Source organism: Curcuma longa, chromosome 2, assembly GCF_044706935.1.
Source record: "Curcuma longa cultivar G26 ecotype Majalengka, Jawa Barat chromosome 2, ITB_CL_G26_1.1, whole genome shotgun sequence".
Taxonomy (NCBI): Eukaryota; Viridiplantae; Streptophyta; class Magnoliopsida; order Zingiberales; family Zingiberaceae; genus Curcuma; species Curcuma longa.
This window is the reverse complement of record NC_133862.1, coordinates 11,058,138-11,076,934: the sequence shown is the minus strand read 5'-3', so window position 1 is coordinate 11,076,934 and position 18,797 is coordinate 11,058,138. Positions and strand designations below refer to the sequence as shown.

At 42.8% G+C, this 18,797-nt stretch overlaps 2 protein-coding genes and 2 pseudogenes across 4 annotated transcripts; all 4 read right to left on the bottom strand.

Moving 5' to 3' along the window:
• Positions 1-1,055: 1,055 nt before the first annotated feature.
• Positions 1,056-4,711, bottom strand: LOC141821997 (uncharacterized protein At5g41620-like). Of its 2 annotated transcripts, none has more exons than XM_074709406.1 (3): positions 4,092-4,711; positions 2,803-2,922; positions 1,056-2,526 (listed from the first exon to the last, which is right to left on the bottom strand). In XM_074709406.1, the coding sequence occupies exons 1-3, from the start codon at positions 4,455-4,457 to the stop codon at positions 1,060-1,062; spliced, it is 1,953 nt and encodes a 650-aa protein (XP_074565507.1). In that variant the 5' UTR covers positions 4,458-4,711; the 3' UTR covers positions 1,056-1,059. The 2 variants fall into 2 exon arrangements, with proteins under 2 accessions (XP_074565507.1, XP_074565508.1); XM_074709407.1 differs by having other exon boundaries at positions 1,056-2,523.
• Positions 4,712-6,755: 2,044 nt separating this feature from the next.
• Positions 6,756-9,794, bottom strand: LOC141822228 (F-box/kelch-repeat protein At3g61590-like; annotated as a pseudogene).
• Positions 9,795-12,899: 3,105 nt separating this feature from the next.
• On the bottom strand, positions 12,900-15,347 carry LOC141822305 (protein BUNDLE SHEATH DEFECTIVE 2, chloroplastic-like). Of its 2 annotated transcripts, XR_012601247.1 has the most exons (5): positions 15,154-15,347; positions 14,983-15,061; positions 13,536-13,632; positions 13,266-13,340; positions 12,900-13,181 (listed from the first exon to the last, which is right to left on the bottom strand). XR_012601247.1 is itself a non-coding variant. In XM_074709748.1 (4 exons), exons 1-4 carry the CDS (start codon positions 15,301-15,303, stop codon positions 13,112-13,114), a joined length of 396 nt encoding a protein of 131 aa, XP_074565849.1. In that variant the 5' UTR covers positions 15,304-15,347; the 3' UTR covers positions 12,900-13,111. The 2 variants fall into 2 exon arrangements, 1 of the variants encoding a protein (XP_074565849.1); XM_074709748.1 differs by lacking the exon at positions 13,266-13,340.
• A 179-nt stretch (positions 15,348-15,526) lies between these two features.
• LOC141822485 (uncharacterized) lies at positions 15,527-17,930 on the bottom strand (annotated as a pseudogene).
• Between the last annotated feature and the right edge of the window lie 867 nt (positions 17,931-18,797).

Genomic DNA, 18,797 nt, shown 5'->3' with positions numbered 1-18,797 from the left:
GACAGTAGGTAGATCGAGAAAGAGGCGTTGATTCGAAAGGAATGCAGGGAGCGAAGAAAGGCGGGGTTTTGGAGCACCGATCCTTTTGACATTTCTAATCTTCGGGGTGTATCTTTTTACAAAAAACTATTTGAATTTTTATTTATTACTTTTGGGATTTGCACGCGGAATTCTCGATCTTTCAATAATTCCATGACCGTTTGCCGTTCGCTAGAATAGAGATTCAATCATTTCTAGCATAATTGAGTTGGTTATGATAAAGTAGACTTGTAAAAAAGGACAAAAGTTCGAATCTCGACGAAGTCGAGCAATACCTTCCTCCGTCGTGATCAATTATAATTTCTCGATTTATCTCCACATAAATGGTCATGAGACCAATCGTGTGGGATCGCTGGGTGGTGGATTCTACCTTTTGTAGAAGAGATCAATCAAAGGAGATATTTGACAATATCAAAACTTTGGGAAGTCTTTTATAAATGTGAGAATGATGGACTTGGTCTATGATACGTGTATGAATGGAAAGAAATGCGAGACTGCGGTCTGATGAGAAAGCTCCGTTGACTTCAAAGTCAAAGTCAAATGATGTGAACTTCATCGATAAATTGTTTTCTCAAGTCAATCAACTAAATGAGCGTTCCATTTGCTTATATTTTATGCTTGACTGAGCCTTCGTTGCTTATTGATAGGATAAGATAAGATCTGTATAACATGATGGCAGAAAAAAAATAATTTGATATTTAATTGATTGATTGAGAATTTATTCTGATTAATTATCTTTCAACTGGAACTGTTACCAACAACAAAAGATGATTGCCACATTGTTGAAATAAGAATTTAGTCCTTAATTATTGCTTTATTTATAGCTTCTGAACCAAGCTAGTCTTTCTACATTTTAGCAACTTCATTACACAACTTAAGAAAACAAAAACTCAAGTCCTTTTGCCAACTGAAAATATACAGAGAAATTTCCAAAATTGATGCCACAGCGAAACAAACCAGGTTTCTGCAATCTAAAATACTTCATGAACCAACATGATGTCACTAGAGATGTGATCCTGTTCATTGTCTGGTTGCACCGATATTAGAGGAACCTGTTGAAGCTTTTAGACGAACCTGATGTCCCTCTAACCGTGCTTCGAGCAATCTTGCCTTCAGAGTATTAGCGTTTACACCTGCTAAGTTCAGTGAAGAACTAGACGTACTGAACTGGCAAGATTTGTGTTGATCGATAATATGTTTACCAGTCGACATGGAATCATTTTGGATCTCTCCTCTATCAGACTTCTCATGAATTTCATGAGCTTTCAGGTTGTCCAATCCAAACTCGTTATCTGGCAGTGATTTCATATCTTGTGAAGCTACTTGAGCTTTATTTGCTCCCAGCTTATTTGTATCTGTTCCTTCAGAATCAACACTTTTGTCTGGAAGGTTTACTCGTCTTCCATTTAAATGCTGTGTTTGGCTCCCACAGAATTCAGTTTCTTTCCACAAATCGTTGTTCTTTCTCTTATCAGAAGATCCTATCTTTTCCACGTAAGAATTTAATTGCCTAGAAGAAACTAACTTTTCTGTGATAATTGGAACATTCTGATGTGGAAGACCAATGCTGTTTAATTCAAAGCACTGCAAATCACTTTCAACAGAATTGTCATCTTCCTTGACATTGTCGTCATCCTCTGCATCTTGAGGTGCACTAGTAGTTCCATTCAAGTGCACAGACTCAAGCGATTGCCGTCGGACATTGATCTCTCGCTTTCCATCTTGTTCAAACATATTTCCATTATTTATCTCATCCGACCTATTAGCTTGAATAAAGGCTTGAATTTCACTTCCTAATCTGTCTGTAACCATGGATTTATTAGACAGATCTCCTTGAGCTTCAGCAATCTTCATTTGCTCCCTCTCATCCAGCCATGCTTCTGCAATATGAAGTACCAAGCGGTCAACTTTGTGATCACAAACTTTTAGGGACTTTTGCTTCAACAGCCTCACTTCATGTTCGTAATCACTGATTCCCTTAGCAAAAGCATCACAGAGTTCTTCAAGAAGAATATTTGTCTTGCTTACTTTTTCTAAATCTCTTGCAACATTCATACAAGCTGCTTTTGCTTGAGATAACTCTCTACCAAGTTTTCTGTGTAGACTCTCAGAGCGTCTTCTCAGCCGTCTCTCATCTTCAAGCTCCTCCTTTATTGACTGCACTGCTGCTTGGATCTTTTGATGCTCTTTGTTCCTCCTAATTATGTTAGCCTCATTAATTTGATCCACCAAGCGATTCATTTCATTGTGAAATGCATGCTGCTCCTGCATCAGTTCCTTAATCCGTGCCTGTGCATGTTCCAACTCCATTTTCAGTGCTTTCACTAGTGCTGCACTGGATTCCTGCTGTTCTTCCAGGCTCCAGATGTGATTGAATACTTTTAAAACTTCTGTTGATCTCTTCACTCTAAAGCCTGCATCTCCTAGCTTACCCTTGTGATCGACAGCACTGACAGGATTAATGGCTCGTCCAAAAGAAGAAATCTGCTATGTTCAACACCATGACAGAAAATGGAAGTGTCAAAAAATATTCTGCTAGACACATGGATCTTACTAGAAATATCAAACAATGCATTTGCCATATCGCCAACAGAGTTGTTTGATAAGAAGACATTCCATTGTGTACAAATTGCAAATACTAGTGTATTCACTTGCATTAACTCAAATCGTAAGAGTTGGAATGGTTCCATGCAATGACCACAACAAAAAGCAGCCGCAATGGTGTTAACCAGAGTATAACTAATAAAATGAAACAAGCATTACCTGCGATCGGCTCGTATAACTTGCAGGAGAATCAAGCTCAAGGATTTGACTGTTTTTGTCATTCAGATCATGATGGTTACGTAATGAAGTTTCACCATGCTTTCTCAAACTGCCTTCATCCTGAGGCCGGCACAAAAAGAAAAACAAAAATGATAAAGTAACTTAGGACCTGCTCAGGATAGCAAAATTTTTTATTTTTTCCAATAAAAATGAAAATTTTTTCATTTTTTTAAGAACCAAAAATCTGTTTGGCATACCTCAACACAAAAAGTTTTGTAGGTAATAAAATTTTATTTAGAAAAAAAATGTGTCTGATTTGATATATTTTAATTGTAAAAGTAATACTTGTGATCCACTTTAGCATTGTGAAAATATGTCCAGAAAATATAATAAATTAGGCTAATACTCAAACGACTAGCAGATTATCAACATAATCAGGTAGCGAAAGTTATTAGTCCCTCCACTCTAGTTGACTTACAAGTAAGAATTCCATGAACTGTGAAACGAGAACTAGAAAACAAATACGAAGCTGCAGAAGGAAACATGTACAAGATGCTAGCTCTTTTTTTCTTTTTCAAGACAAACCACATGTGCTAATTGTGAGATTAAAGAATGGGGATCCATTTGGAAAAAAAAAAAACTAGATACATAATCCATGATCAGCTCTAATACTTCTCACTCAGAGAAAACATACGAGTCAAGCAATGAATATGTGTTTATCTACAATAATGAAAGCCCAATGTGCACTCTTCCCTCTATCCTTGTATCTAATCGATGAAGATATCCATGATACCATTCCGACACTCATATGTTTTTCAAGTATTTATGAAACTATTCCATATTCAATCCCATCTTGTATAAAATTATGCCTAATGGAAGTTAAGATTGCAAATCTTGTTAGAAGAGTATTAGGTGACCTCAATATATGTTCATAAAATTAACCCTAAACTGAATGATCACCAAGTGCCAAGTTTTCATGTAGCAGATTATCGTTTTCAAGAGCTTACTATCCATTTCTCCATCCTTTATCAGGAATCAAAAAAAAAAAAAAACAGATGTTTGAAATGTTTAACATGGTTTTTGTTAACTGAGTGATGTTCTTGTAATGTGGCTTCTTTAGTGAGAAATGGATGCCGTGCCAAATGCAATTTATCCGTGAAGGATTGTCTAAGAACCCACTTTTTGCGAGCAAAAACAAAATGAACATAACATAAATAGTAACATTGTAAGAGATCAGATCCCGGGAAAAAGCAGCTAATAGAACATAAAGCTAAGAACTCGATTCTTACCCAATCCTCCTGCCGGCGAGAAGAAGACGGATCAGGGCCGTCCCTGAGCGCCTTCCCATTGCGACGCTGGTGTGCGATCCTGGAGCATGGACGATCGGCCGAGGGCATCGGCGGCGGATCTTGGATTTCCCAAAGGCCAGCGCCGAGCTTGCGAGCGGATATCGACCTTCGGTACACCTCGGTCATGCCGGGGTCCGACGAGTCCGCCTCCTCCAATTTCCAGGAAGGCGGCGGAGTGCAAAGGCCGCCCCCTCTGCGCACGGAGACGGCCCTCCTAAGCTTCACGCCCAAAGGGGCCTCTTTTCCACCGCTTCCCACGCCGTCATCAATTGCCGCTGCTGGTGCTGCCGCTTTGTCCCCTCCCATCGGGCCTCCTGAAATCACTCGTTCCTCCTTTGCTTTAGAAAACGGTGAATCATTTTCTCTGCCTCAGGTGCCCTCCCTGCCATCCTTTGAGGTCTCTCCACTTCCTACACTAGAACCGCGTAGTAGGCTTGCTGATTCCAGTGCGAGATAGCTTGTTTTCCTCGGTGGGACGGTAAGATTTGATCTCTTTTCCTCGCCGAAAAGGACTGGAAATTTGCAGGATCAAACATCTCCTTTCTCACGGGAAAGGGAAAACCAGGACATTCCATTCCGGAATACCGGAAAGCCACCGCATTCAGTATCAATTAGTACATGCATCTACTAGAAATTTCCAGTTTTTACTAGAAAATAAATGAAAATTAGTTTTTTTTTTCATGACTTTGTGAAGGATTTTCAGTGTTAAAAACCTCCTCTATTTGGTCTTATAAATCATATCTCAAATTAATCCTTTTAAATTCAATTATATAATTTAATTTCAGAGTGTAGAAATTATCTACAATGATGGCTTGAAAACCTCATTGTGATCATTGAAATAGATTTTCCAATTTTATATGATATGCAATAGAGAAGTCTTCAATAATTTATATATGATTTTCCAAAACTTGAAAAAAAAAACAAAAGTCTTTTGAGCACATATTTCTTACTTTGCCAAATTTTAGTGTGTTAGCTGCAAGTCATATTTGTCATCTGTATCATCTATCAAATACATCAAAGGAAGTAGAATAACTACTTAATACATCCACGAACACCCAATGTTGCCTCCACATATATAATTGAGCCGATACTTAGATTGTCGGATGGAATCTTCGAAGAAATAATCTTTTAGAGAATAAAATTCTTCACACTTGAAAAGGCAACTCGGGCATTATGATTTATCTTCATTCAAATCGTTATGGGATCGACATTAAGGGACACTTGAAAATGTTATCATCTTTTATCACATCAAAACATCCCATGTCGCCCTCGAGGGCATGGTATGATGTTAGGCCTATCAATGATAAACCAAACATCTATAGTTCAAGACTCAACTGTAATGAATTTATGAAGATTTTTCATCAAATTGATAGCGGATCCGAGAACTCTAACTGTTAGGTTAAACCGTTATCTGCTCTTGCCCTTCTCTGATTTACCCTAATAATTAGTGGGATGCTTTTATAGACTTGGACCAAGCACCCCATGTCAAACAGTCATGAATACTAATTTATTTCCCTAATGAAAGAACCTTTCAACAAAGATAGAATCCGTCATCTCAACAGCCTCACATGATCGTTCCCATAACCATATGTAAAGAGCTAAATCGAAAAGCTGGTTGGCAATTACGGAGGAAGATATTGCCTCGACTTCGTCGAGATTCGAGTTTTGTCAACTTCAACAAGTCTGCTCTGCAGTAATCAACTTAACTATGCCCCGGGACACTAATGAAAGAACTCAAAACACCCTTATGCAAGTAAATGTACCAAGAAATGGCACCGAAAAATCCAACAATTTCATGTATAGATTGTCGTGAAGTATCAAAGGAAATCGGCTAAGAACAAAATAATACGTAGATGATTATCACGTTGGGCAACTAGATCCTGAGTCCTCTTTAAACTTACTAATCCAAACTAGATACAACAAGTTATGTTTTAGCATAATTATATATATGTCCCTTTGGTTTCCTCTCCTGTACTGGTTATCTTTCTTTCTTTCTTCTAAAGCGCATTTGCTTAATCCCTCTACTACTTGGCCAATGTCTATATGTGTTGTTAGACCTTCAAAACATGTGTACATGTATTGGACAACAAAATAAAGTTCAAAGTTCTTTCTAGTGGAGGAAAAGTATCAAATGCCCCTCCTAACTATGACCATGTACAAGGGATAGCAGATGAACACCAATGGAATCAGAATATTTTATAAGAAATAATAATTCACTCAAATACATTTCATAAGATAAAAAAGGGAAAAGCTTCATTTCACTTCTATTAAATAATAACTTTACAAGACAGCATTGAATTTAAGGAATAATGCCACAATTAAAAATTTTATGGCTGCTTTTATTTGGAATATTATCATCAGTACAACCTAACAAAGAGACAAAGCATATACTGTGGAATCCTAGAAGATGCATAGGTGGTGCCCTAATCATGCCCTACTTGATAATCAAAACATCCCCCCAAGAGCATACTATAATATTTCTTCCACTTGATAGGTTTCGCTTCTTGATTGGATGAAGGTTCTACGTTGGCTTTATCATATATTGAGTTAATAACAAGGCTTTAAACCAGAAGTAAATACCTCCAAAACATCTTTAAACAGGTGTAAAATGGACAGGAAAAGACAATCCTCAAGTGATCCATTGCTACCACAAAACCGACCATCTCACCACAAAGAAAAATAAAAATTCTTACCCAGTGAGTCAGTAAAGAGCAGGAGCAGCTGCCATGGCAACTCAAAGCTAGCAGTAAAACCATGCTTCTTTTCTTTTGATGGATGGCAATGGCACACTGAGGACACTGGTTGTCAGAGCAGCACTGTGAGAAGGCCCCAGTCACTGGTAGCTACTTCCAAAAAGGGTCAACCGTTGGTTTAAGTTGGTCCAGTTTCCAGTCACAAGGATAAACACACAGGGTTCCTCATCATGTTGCCACTTTTTTGCGGCCCTCTCCCACTACAAGCTTTGCAGGCTTGCTCAAGTTTGAGTGCAGCTTGTCTGTTCTTGCTCAAACTGTTCTTGCTCAAACTGTGATTGTTACTTGAGTGGTCCAGAAAATGAATCTAGCCGCTCATCAGTGCAAACGACCAAAAATGCTACAAGTGGTTTAAGGGATTCATTATTGTCTCTTTCAGCTACAACCAAAGCATTGATGAGCATTCAAGAAAATGGCCAATGCTTATTTATTTATTCACAGTAGTCTGATCAATGAAAGGCAACTTGTTCATGAACAAACAGGTTAACTCAAGATTCTAAAATTAAAATGTTCAACTCAGGAAAAGAAACATGCAAATTCTAGACGAATTTCGTTCGCAATTTGTACATGGTCATATTTTTTAAGAGATACCAAGCACTAATCAACTGTTACTCGTACACTAAGAAACCAAGTAATTTGTTGTAGAAAAAGAACCTATTAATATGCCAGTGAGATGTCAAGCATATGAAGGATAGCTCAAACATGCATCAGTTGATCCCTTGCCTTGTTTGATGGATAGATATTGTTGAGGTTGTAAAGGATTTCCCCTTAAATTAAGGAGATGTAAATGAGTTCATAAAAACCTGTACATACATCTCTTCCACATGCTGCGTGGATATAGCTTTGTCTTTTTTCCTTCTTTGAAGCAAGCTCTTGTGATGAGAAGATTCACCTGTCATATCTTCTCTGGAGTAAACCTATCTAGACCACGAGGTGTGTTCTAGTACCACATGATCAGAGATTTATCTTCCACAAGATCAACAAAAAATCTTTAAATATAGCTCATTTACCATTAGGCAAGTAACTATTGGTGTTAAGTGCCATATTTTGAGAGGTAATTGTTTCTCTAAAAAAATGTCATTTTGCCATCCCTTCAACTATATTTCCTTCTATTTAGATATTGAATTTTCTGATTAAACCATGCCTTGTTAAATCCGTTCATCCATTGATGGATCATAAAGTCAAACACAAAGTATAATGTGTGTCTAAAACTGGATAAGACAAGTTGGACATGTTTCAATGATCCTTGCCAAGGATGATTTCTCTCGAGAAACTGCACTTCTTCCTCCTAGCAGCCAACGAAATTTTCTTTCTTGACCACAAAAAGAAAGAAAAATGAAAATAGAACTATAGCAACTCTTTTGTTGAGTTGTAAAGCCAAAACGCAAAGCAAATTGCAGGAGAGTTCAGGAAGCGACCTCAAGCCTGGGTTCGAAGCAGAACCCAGTAAAGAGTTGCAGCGGGAAGCGCTTTATCACCGGGCTCTTAGCCGACCACTTCCACAACTTCTGGCTCATGTCGTACGTCAGCAGCGCCGGCGACCCGAAGCTCTGTATGTAGATGAGGTCTCCGGTGCCGCTGCTCGCGAAGACGTCGTCGAACTCGCCGAACCCCTGGAAGAACTTCTGCGGCATTCGGGCCACCTCCCGCCATTCCTTGTTCTCCAGCAGCTCCCAAATTCCAATCCCCTTGATGATTCCAGGCCGGTCGGGCTTCCCCGATCCCGCCGACCATCACCAGTTTGCCTCCCTGGTTCATCAATCGTCCGCAGGTGAGCGAGCAGGGCACCGGGATCACCATCTGCATTAGACTCGTTCGGGAAGACGGCCGGCCGGCGAGGTCGTATATAACCAGGCAATGGCGCTGCTCCATGTTCCGGAGCACGCCGGTGGAGTAGATCAAGTAGTAGAGAACGCCGTCGCAGATGACGCACTCGTCGCTGCCTCTCCACCCGACGAGAACCTGGGCGAAGGGCGTGGTCCACGATCGCGTCGCCGACTCGTAGACGTGGATGGAGAAGTCCCACTGGTAGTAGTCCTGCGGCACCTGCTTGCAGTTGGCGACGGCTACCGTATAACCATGGGTGCACTGGTCGACCGACACGGCGAGCGCACTGTAGTCAGGGGATCTCCCGCCGGGGGCATCGCGCAGCCGCTTCCAGTCGCGCGTGATGGGGTTGCAGACGAAGACGCGGTTACGGTCCTCGCTGTCCATGGCACAGACCAGGCCCCCGGACGAGGACGTCAGCCAGTTGCTCTGCTCGATGCAGGGGAAGTCGAAACTGTACCACTTGCGGAGGCTCGGGTCGTAGGCGTACCCCGAGACGGCGTCGCCGCCGCAGTTGAACATGAAGTACCACGGTTTCTGCGGCGACATTTTGGTCCACGACCACCGGCCGGAGTGCACCGACTCGTACCACCGCTTGCAAACAAAGCTCGATCGGATGATGCTGGCTATGGGCAAGAAGGAAAGCACCTTCTCAAGGAGATCATCGGGCAAGATGGCATCCAACGAGATCAATGCGTGTTCATCCTCCTCGTGGTTGCCGCCGTCTCCATTCCCATTCATCGGATTGAACCTGGCACCCTCACGCTGGAAGTACGCGATGGGATGACTCTTCTGCCACGAAACCACACCGTCCATGAGGAAGATGAGATCCAAACAAGCACCTGGACCAACCCAAACAGGAAATCATCGAACAGCCTTCAAATTTCTAAATCCCGAGAAAACTTTTCGACGAACAAGCAAAAGGGGGAAAACAGACCTAGATCGAAAACCAGTCACATTATCGAATCACCGAATCGCAATCAATGCAACGCCAGATTCATCCGATCCACGCTCGAATCATCACGACAAAAAGAAAAAAAAGCAACAACGAAACATCAATCGAAAGCAAGAACAAAACCTAAAACACAGCCTTCTTTCCCCGGATCTTTCAATTTTTTCTCCGATTCGACGGCGGATTCAAAGAAGAGGACTTCTTCATCTACCCCTTCGGCCACCACAGTGGCATGGAAAGGGGCAAATCAACCAATGAACACCACTCTGTGAGGACGATCAAGACCGACGAAGGGGAGAAACATAGAAAGAAAAAAAGATTAAACACAGGAAGCGTCGAAGAAGCACGGTCTGTGCTAATGTCCTATCACGGGAAGCGGTATATATAGAAAACCCAAACCCCAACTTTCCTTGAAATCCCATGTGTCAACAAACTCGCCTTCCAAACGCCACAAGGATTGCTTATTATCCGCCTCTCTCTCTCTCTCTCTCTCTCTCTCTCTCTTATTTTCCTTCTTTTGTTTTATACAAAAAGGGTCAGCAAGGTGAGGAGTCGCCTCAAACAAACGCGGCTGGATTGGATGAGATCTGTGTTAACTTAAGTAGTACTAGCAAACGAAGATAGGGTTAATATAGTGATTAATTATAGTTTTTTAATTTATTTTATTATAAATGTCATAGATGATCATAAGATCGATCGTGTAAAATCGTTGGTGATCCTTCTGAGAGGGGTAATAGTGTTCAATGATGACATGGACGATGAATAAAAAAATGTGATACGAAAAATAGATAAAAAAAACTTCATTCAAAGGGTCTTGATTCCTCTCTTTGTTAGCTTCAACATCATTTTTTCACCGACCTCACTTCTGAGGTCGGCACGTTCCATAAACATATATGTCGAGCTCTTCCTAACCTCAATCGACATACATAGAGCTCTTATTGTAATCATATGTTGATGTTATGACTTAGTCTCGGCATCCTATGCGATCTCATGGCTTGGTCCCAGTCACACGCGCCAACCTCATAACCTGGTCCTGATCTCACGAGCTGACCTCATGACTTGGTCCTAGTAGCACACCATAAACTCAGTCATACGCTCCGGACAGCTCAGCCATACATATGAGAGTTCGGTCACACACTTAGTTCAACTTGACTACATGTATAGGAGAGTTCAGTCACTCGTTCAGATCAACTTGGGCATACATAGGAGAGCTCAAACGCATACTTAGTTCGGTTCGGTGATTCATATAAGCTCGGACAATGCCTGCACCACCCGGCCACTCATACAGATCGATCACACATCTTCTGACCTCAAGCATCAGGTCAGACGTCAACGGACAATTATGCTGACTCCTTCGTCAGACTTATCAACTCATCCAAAAGGATAAGGATAGAGATCGAGTCCCCAGACTTGTTCCCCGACAATCCTCGTCGTTGAATGAAAATAATCAACACTGCTGAGTCATTAGATGTATGGAAACTGTCAGAGATCGATCCGTTGATAGTGCCGTCATAGTCAATCACAAGCGGTGAGATCCGAAGATCACGTCCCCACTACTTCTATATAAACCCCAGGTATGAAAGAAAACCATTTTGAATTCTCTACACATATCACCACTTCTATTTTTTCCGTCTGTTCGTTCAGTTCTTTCTTCCTCAGGTCCTTCTCGTCAGCGGATTAACGAAGGTTGATGTGTCATTTTATTGACTGGTGGCTTAACTGTCATCGGCATCGAACCGAAACAGCTAAATAATGGATTCCACTTTTTGTTGAAAAATTATGCCTACCTAGCTCATCTAATGTTGAAAGGGTGGTTTGGTTATATCATAGTTTGCAGAATCGTGACTCAAATTGTGCAATTGACGACCGAAATGGCCACAAGGCAGCTCTTATGATGTGTATGTTCACTGCAATGCAATGCAATCTCGTCGTGTCCTCTCAAACTTAAAAGGTAAATGATTCAGACTCCTCTTTTGAGCCATGCTCGTGCTGAAATTAACCGGAGTGGTGGGGGTGGGTCGGAGCTGAAATCGACAAACAAGGCTGATAAACTCACTTTCTAGTTAATGGCTCAAGCAAGGAGTTCCACAATCTTTTCCCTCTCTTTCTTATTCGAGCAGCACCAGATCAGAGTCAGATTGTGGCCATGCCAACAACTCTTCCACCACTCACGACGCTAAAGCTCCTGGATTTGGTGGAAGCGTAGCAGAGCTTTTGATTGGCTCAGGCCTGGCCTGGCCCTCCCAAATGCCATGCACACTGTGCACTACAGAGAGCTCACCATCTCAGTGATGGCAACACCACCAAGACCAACTGCACGCAGCGTGCCCTTTTACAGTGTCATAGATTTGGCACGTTCCTGTAAGAATCAGATCCCAGTCACTGGTTCGACCCCAGGACAATGGCTTTCGTTCGTATACTTGTCCACATCAGACTGCAATAGCATGGCAGCAATGGCTTCCAGCGAGCAGAGCAAAAACCAAAAAAAGGGCACTGAAAACGTTCAGAGAGATGTCTAGGTTCGAGACTACAACCAGAAAGGAATGGCGTAGTAAATGATGGCAGGGTTGACGATGGCAAGTATTGTCAAAACCATGATACGGTGATGATGTGAGATTGGTATCATCAAATCACAGCTTGAAGAAATGGTGGTTAAGCAAGCTGGCACAAAGAAATGGTGGTTGGGGATTTCGATACCGAGAAGAAGAAGGGTGTTCTTCAGATTGACTTACCAGAATGTATAGTCGAGTCATCATAACATTCACCTTTAAAAAAAAATAATAAGAGGCACTTGAACCACCACGAACTTTGTACTTTTGTTGGGTTCATTTCACGTCAGTGATTCAGAATGTCGTGGAGAATAAAGCATGAGAGCGATGGTTAGATCCACTGTCTCGAGCTGTTCGCCCACTTCTTGCCCATTAAACTAGATCATCTTTTTCATGCTATTTTTTTTTAGCATGCATCCAACAATGAAATGGTGCGATGTCTTTTGAACCAAAGCATCTGGAAAGTATTTCTCTATTTAAAATGAGAGTGTTCAAGCTTTCTAATAAATGGTGCTAAAGTGGTCTTAAATTCTAAGACTTCATAGTGGTGTAAACTTTGAGCCTTTACTTCGGTTGAAAGATGTGCAAATGTTTATTCCATACGAAATGATTCGATCACATTCTTGTGGAAGTGCATTTGCAATTGGTAAAATCAAGAATAAGGTCAGGTTTGCTAATGAGATATACTGATGCATGTCAATGAGATACTACAAAGTTCAAAATTGTCTGTTGCTCACGCTAATGCACAGTGCACAGGTAATTGCTGTATTAACATTTGGATGATCAGTGCTTAAAGAACAATTGCATGAACTTGAGCTTCAAAATACTATGTAAAACAGTCGATAGAAGAATAGATTTTTGATGAAGGATTTGAGGATCTTAAGTGTTCATAAAGCCACCCAGAAAGCCAGCACCGTTGCAGTTTCCGCATAGAATCTCCTTCTTACCTCTGCATCAGCAATAAAACCACTGATAAATACAGCTCTTTAGCTCAATCCTACTACTGGGTACGTATTGCTCGTAATTGGAAAACCTCATTGTAGAAATGTAGACAAACACGGAAGACAAAGACTTCGAGTTTCAACATCGAAACAACTAACAGCTGGACCTGAGATCAAATATTCAGAATACAAAGATAGATGAAGCTTATGAGGAAGATGACCCAAGGCAAAGTGCATGCTTATTCTTCATAATGCTATTGAAGAGTCAAGCTGTTCCTCAATATTTCAACTAAAATAGGCGACTGTTCCTTGGAAACAATAATAAGGAAACTTCTAGTATATTAATCGATACTATATGCTACCTGCAAAGCCAGCACAGTCCTCCAGCTTTAAATCGGCCATTGAAGTGATCGACAGAATTTACACCAGTGCCTTCGCAACTCGAGCACAATTTTGCACCTGTTATTCCAACGAGATGTCAGCGATTTGGAATTTACAAGATTCAGATATTTGTAATCTAACCTAAGGATTGTCTTATGATCTTAAGAGAGAACAATTCTCTCTATGCATGGAAAATAAATGAGGAAGTAAAATAACGAAAACCTAATGATTCAGGAAATGCTTGTTCAAAGTGTTTTGAACTTCTGTGCAAATCAAACAGGGAAAAGAGTTGTCATTCTTGCAAAACCAGAGATCTTTTGATCCTATCATATTCAAATTTTCCAATACTGTTTCCTGAATTAGACAAAAAAAAAACAGATCCACATTCTCAAAGTAGTATATCATGCTTTCAAAGAAAAACAAATGCATCATGTTGAATTACAGTTTTGTGCCAAGCTATGCACTTTGACATCCAAGAAACGTCTACCACTCTGGATCTGAGTCTCACAGACAATGATGCAAGTAATGAGATGTGCAATAACAGTGACCAGAAAACTTTCCAAATTGTTGAAGTAGTAACATTATGGGAAATGCATCTTCCGTCTGAAATTAGAAGAAGCAGTAAATAAAAAATTCGGGATTGGAGTTATGTTTTAAGGATTCCTTGGAAACCATGAGAACAAAGAATTAATTATATAATAATAAATGCACTTATACCCCTCTGATTGCAAGCATAATAAATATGAACTACGAATATTAAGATTTCTTTCTAATATCAAATGTGTATTGTTTCCAACCAGAATTGGACGTAAACAAACTCGAACTTAACTGGACTCAAACTAAGCATAACAGGAAAATCCATTCAATATGGAAGTTCAACTCTAGGATCAAGGAAAAACAAGAGGAAATAATGTATTTGGCTAAACATGAACAAATAAACTCATAAAGACATGAAACAACTAGCTTAGCATTATAACCGTGAATAAACAGCAACCAAAACTAAATATATACTTTGTTGGACAATCCAAAACGTGTTTTTTATCATGCCTAGTGTGTTAAAGATTTAGATAATATGTCCGAGTTTTTTGAGTTAGTTCGAGTTTTTAGGTAACTGAATCTTTCCGAGTTTTTAGGTAACCGAGTCTGTTATTTTATTTGTTCATGTTGAGATGGTCTATTGTAAAAGCCTATTTATATGCTTGTTTGGCTTGTCTTTTGAATAATAAGAAGTAGGCTTTTCTCTTCATATATTCTCTGTTCTCTATCCCCAAACTGCTGCAGCAGTTCGGTATCGGGGCGTATCATAGTGCGTTCATCAAATAATCAAATGCTAGCATGTATCCGTTTCGAATAGGAAAGCAAAGAGACTGAGGGTTTCCAAAGACAAAGAAGAAGAAAAAAAAACGGAATCCAGGAAATGACGCTCACCGTTCCCATCGCACTCCGCACAAAAGAGGCTATTCGCTTTCGGGCCCTTCTTAGTATCAGCCGTATCGTTCTCCGTGGCCTACTTAATCAGAAACTTGAAGAATTAGAATCGAGAGAACAAGCAGTACAAGTTCGAAACTAGGGCCGCCAAATCCAACGACAGAGGCTCACCTTGGCCCTGAGAGATCGAAATTGAGATTTTCCACAAGAGAAGATGGAACCTGGGTAGGACTTCGGATGAAGATTACAAGAGGAAAGAGAAGGCTTGGGCGGTGGATTAGCAGATCTCACGACGCCGGTCAAGCACACTACGGTCGCCATGAGAAGAATGGGGAGTTCACGGGAGGAGATCAGAATTTGGGCACTTATCGCAACCGGCGACATTACTTGACGGATTTACCCTCGCGCATAATATAAATGGTGCGGCTATATTAAAAACACATGTGCTCGATTTAGTTTAGCAATTATCTATATTTATAATTGGATAATTGGAATAGTCGTCGTAAGAAATTTCTTCGTGTTCTTTTGCATCATCCATTCCAACCCTGATTGCCATTGTTATCGTGCAAGCTACGTAGCAGCAACAATACAAAGAAGGTGATCGATATTACAAGCAGGAGAGGCCTCGTCTAACAGCTGGACGATCAGCTCAGAATCCGATTCCGGTGGCCCCAATTGGCCGATGCCGGTCCTTCCAAAAGCAAGCATCCGGTGTTAGTTTCGCCGACGACCTCGTCGGCTCCGACTTGCACCGTGTCAGCGCCAATGGGCCATACACCGAAGGTGGTACCGGCGTCAGCGCTGCACCGGCGTTGCCCCTCGACTTCTCCTCTGCCTCTGGCGCAGTGGGCGGCGCTGGTTGAGGAGGCGGCGGAGGCGGATGAGGTATCACCGGGATCGAAGTGACAGGTTCCTTATTCTCTACCTCATCTTTGGCATTGTTGCTGCTAGCGCTGGCGGTAGTCATGGCGACGGCAGCGGAGGCTTTGGAAGGATGCCGAGGATGGTAATTCGGGTGGTGAAGCCGCCATTGTAGGAAGTCGTTGCTGCAAACCCATGTTTCCTTAGATACCTCCATTGATAACTTTGGCTCATACATCATTAGGAGAAGGCAGTCGGGCAACCTCGCGCTCTTCTTCTCGGTCTCTTTCTTCTCTCCAGCTTCTCCAGCTTCCAGTTCAACTAGCCGTTCCTCTCTGTCTTGATCAATTACTTCGCCCAAGTCTTCTTTTTCCATGCACGGAGAATTTCGAGCCACTACCTTGTTGACTTTTTCTTCTTTAATCGCGTTATCTTGCTCAACTTCTGCTTTCTCTAGTCTTAGATCGTCCTTCTCGATGCAGAAGTTCCATTTCCCCTTCGCTTCGACGGAGAAACTTGCTCTGCTTGCTTCCTTGCCACTGCCGAAGCTCGACCGCCCTACCTCCCTGACAGTGGAGAAGCTATGCCGCCGCCTGCCCCGCTCTCTTGAGCCCGACCTGCGCCTCCTTCCTGCATCCTTCGATCTTGAAGAATGTCTGTTTGATCTCCTCTCTTCCTTCTCCGTTGTGGATGAATAACTACTGCGATCTCTTTCCTTTATCATCTTCCTTTTCTTCTACTTTCTTATCCTCCAAAGGAGCCTTCTTGTCCATCACTTCCAAATCTGCTCGCTCTTCATCTGCAGAAGCTTCTTGCCCATCCTGGGATCTTAATAGATCCTCATCCTTACTTGGATTCAATTCATCGGGAATGAGCTGCTGCATCGTCTCTTCTTTTGCTATCAAAATCGCCCCTTGGTCGCTGATTTGTATTCCTTCATCTTCATTAGATTTCTGCTCCTCTTTAGCAACTTCAAAATCCCTCTTTTCTCCCTCTAATTTCCCATACACACCGTCTTCCTCCTCTTCCCCATCTCCCTCGTCCACGCTCACCTGTATCACCGGCGACTCGCAGAACCGGCTCGCCAGTGCAGCCATCCGCACAGGATCTGATCGGCATCTCATCAGAAGCAGAGCATTCTTGGGAGGAATGCAAATGCTAACTCTAGCTTCCTCCTCTTCTTTATGCTGCCCTTTTTCTAATACCATCACCACCTCTTCGCTCTTCTCCAGCTGCAGCTCCAAATCTTCTCCGTCCACACTCTCTTTGACTAGCATTGCCCCCTTCCTTTCCTTTCGATCATCGACCACCACTTTTACCATCTCCCTTCTCTTCCCGTCGTTGCTGTCCGGAACTACCATTAACCACCTCGCCAACACCGCACCGCAAGAATTTGACCTCTTTTCGCCTTCCTTCCCTTCACCGGATCGCGAAGGGATACACATGGATCTTCCGCCGCAGGGGAAGAAGCAATTGAACTCCGACCCGATAGCCCGCAGCGCCTCGCATATGCTCTCCGGCAGCTGGTAAGCCCACCTCTGGTTCCTTCTCGGCAGGCACTCTAACATCCCGCCGATCCCCTCCGTCCGCCGGAAGCTCGCTTCTCCCCTCATAGACCGCGACCTCAATGCGACACCCTTGCCCTTGGCCGCCGCTGCCGCTGCGGCGGCAGCAGCTGCCTTCTTCTTCTTGCTCTTGACGCGGACCTGGCCGATGCAGGTGACCTTGGGCGAGGAAGGCTCGGCTGCCTCAAAGGCGACGCCTTTCCGCCTCCCGCCGCCCACTGCGGGGAACATCGGGGACTGGCCGCCCTTGACGCTGCCTCTGCTGCGGAGGCGGCGGCTGAGGGAGGACGAGAGCGACTGTCCCGCCGAGGCGGCGCGACTGCGGCCGGGGCTGAGGATGGACTTAGAGGAGGGCGCGCGCATGGCGGCGGCGGCGGAAGCCGACGACGACGCAGCCTCGGAGGGCCGGGAGCTAAAGCAGAATAAAAGATCCCGGCCGCGTATTCGTCTGTCGGAACGGAGATGCTCTGCTCCGCCTGCGGAGCAACAAGCCTTCTTCTCCCGCCTCATCCACGCAATTAATTCATTACTCAAGGAAGGCAAACAGAAGAGACGAGCCAGCCTCGTCCTCCTCGGGACTTGAGATCGCGTCGACGCTCTAGATGAATAAAAAAACACGTACCAGGAAAAAGCGATTAACCAAATCTAGCGCTTGCCAGCACAGAGACCAGCAGTCATGGCGGAGACGACAGCAACAGCGCGACGCCTCAGAGTCACTTTTATTACGAAATTAACACTAGAGAACAAGCCTTTCATAGATTCGCTGCAGATTCTGTCTGCATCGCATGACGTCGGGCAACGGCAACCCTGAATTATTTAATCGATGAAAGCTCAAGATGTCACGGCAGCAGTGGAGCGGAGCCTCTGACCCAACCACCGATCGCTGAGGCTGCTAAATCGAAAAATACTTGGACCACTGATAATAATTAATCGAAGAACATGCACACTGTTCGTTTGATGAAATGTGGCAGCATGTAGGGTTGTGTTGGCTTGGAAGGAAGGAAGGAAGAAGCTGATTCAAGTATCAAAACCAAGCTTGGAGGTGGGTAATAAAGAAAGCACAGCACATGGTGTAGTTGCAGTTGCAATGTGTTTAACCTGCGCTGCTCATGGATGTTATGGTCCTCCACTGTACGGCACAGCCACAACCACAACCATAACCATTGCAGGGTACAGCAACTCCCTGCTCAACGCACGTGAGCTTCGAGTTCTTTGTGGCAGAGGCATTTAAAAAACAGAAACACTGACCTAGCCTACCTAGCCTGCCCTGCTACCTTGTTCATCGCTCAGCCATTACTGAGTGCCTGACTCTCAGATCACTGCTTAAGTTTTAACAATATTTATCTATAGTAAAAAAAGGTTTACTAATTTACGCCTGCATTACTGTTT

Excerpts from the sequence above, each read along its gene's own strand:
- LOC141821997 (XM_074709406.1), bottom strand. The coding sequence starts at position 4,457 with ATGGGAGGGGACAAAGCGGCAGCACCAGCAGCGGCAATTGATGACGGC. Across the intron at positions 2,923-4,091 it reads CTCGCCGGCAGGAGGATTGG|GATGAAGGCAGTTTGAGAAA; the intron begins GTAAGAATCGAG and ends TGCCGGCCTCAG. Across the intron at positions 2,527-2,802 it reads GTTATACGAGCCGATCGCAG|CAGATTTCTTCTTTTGGACG; the intron begins GTAATGCTTGTT and ends TGTTGAACATAG.
- LOC141822305 (XM_074709748.1), bottom strand. The coding sequence starts at position 15,303 with ATGGCGACCGTAGTGTGCTTGACCGGCGTCGTGAGATCTGCTAATCCA. Across the intron at positions 15,062-15,153 it reads TTCGATCTCTCAGGGCCAAG|GCCACGGAGAACGATACGGC; the intron begins GTGAGCCTCTGT and ends CTGATTAAGTAG. Across the intron at positions 13,182-13,535 it reads GGACTGTGCTGGCTTTGCAG|AGGTAAGAAGGAGATTCTAT; the intron begins GTAGCATATAGT and ends TTGCTGATGCAG.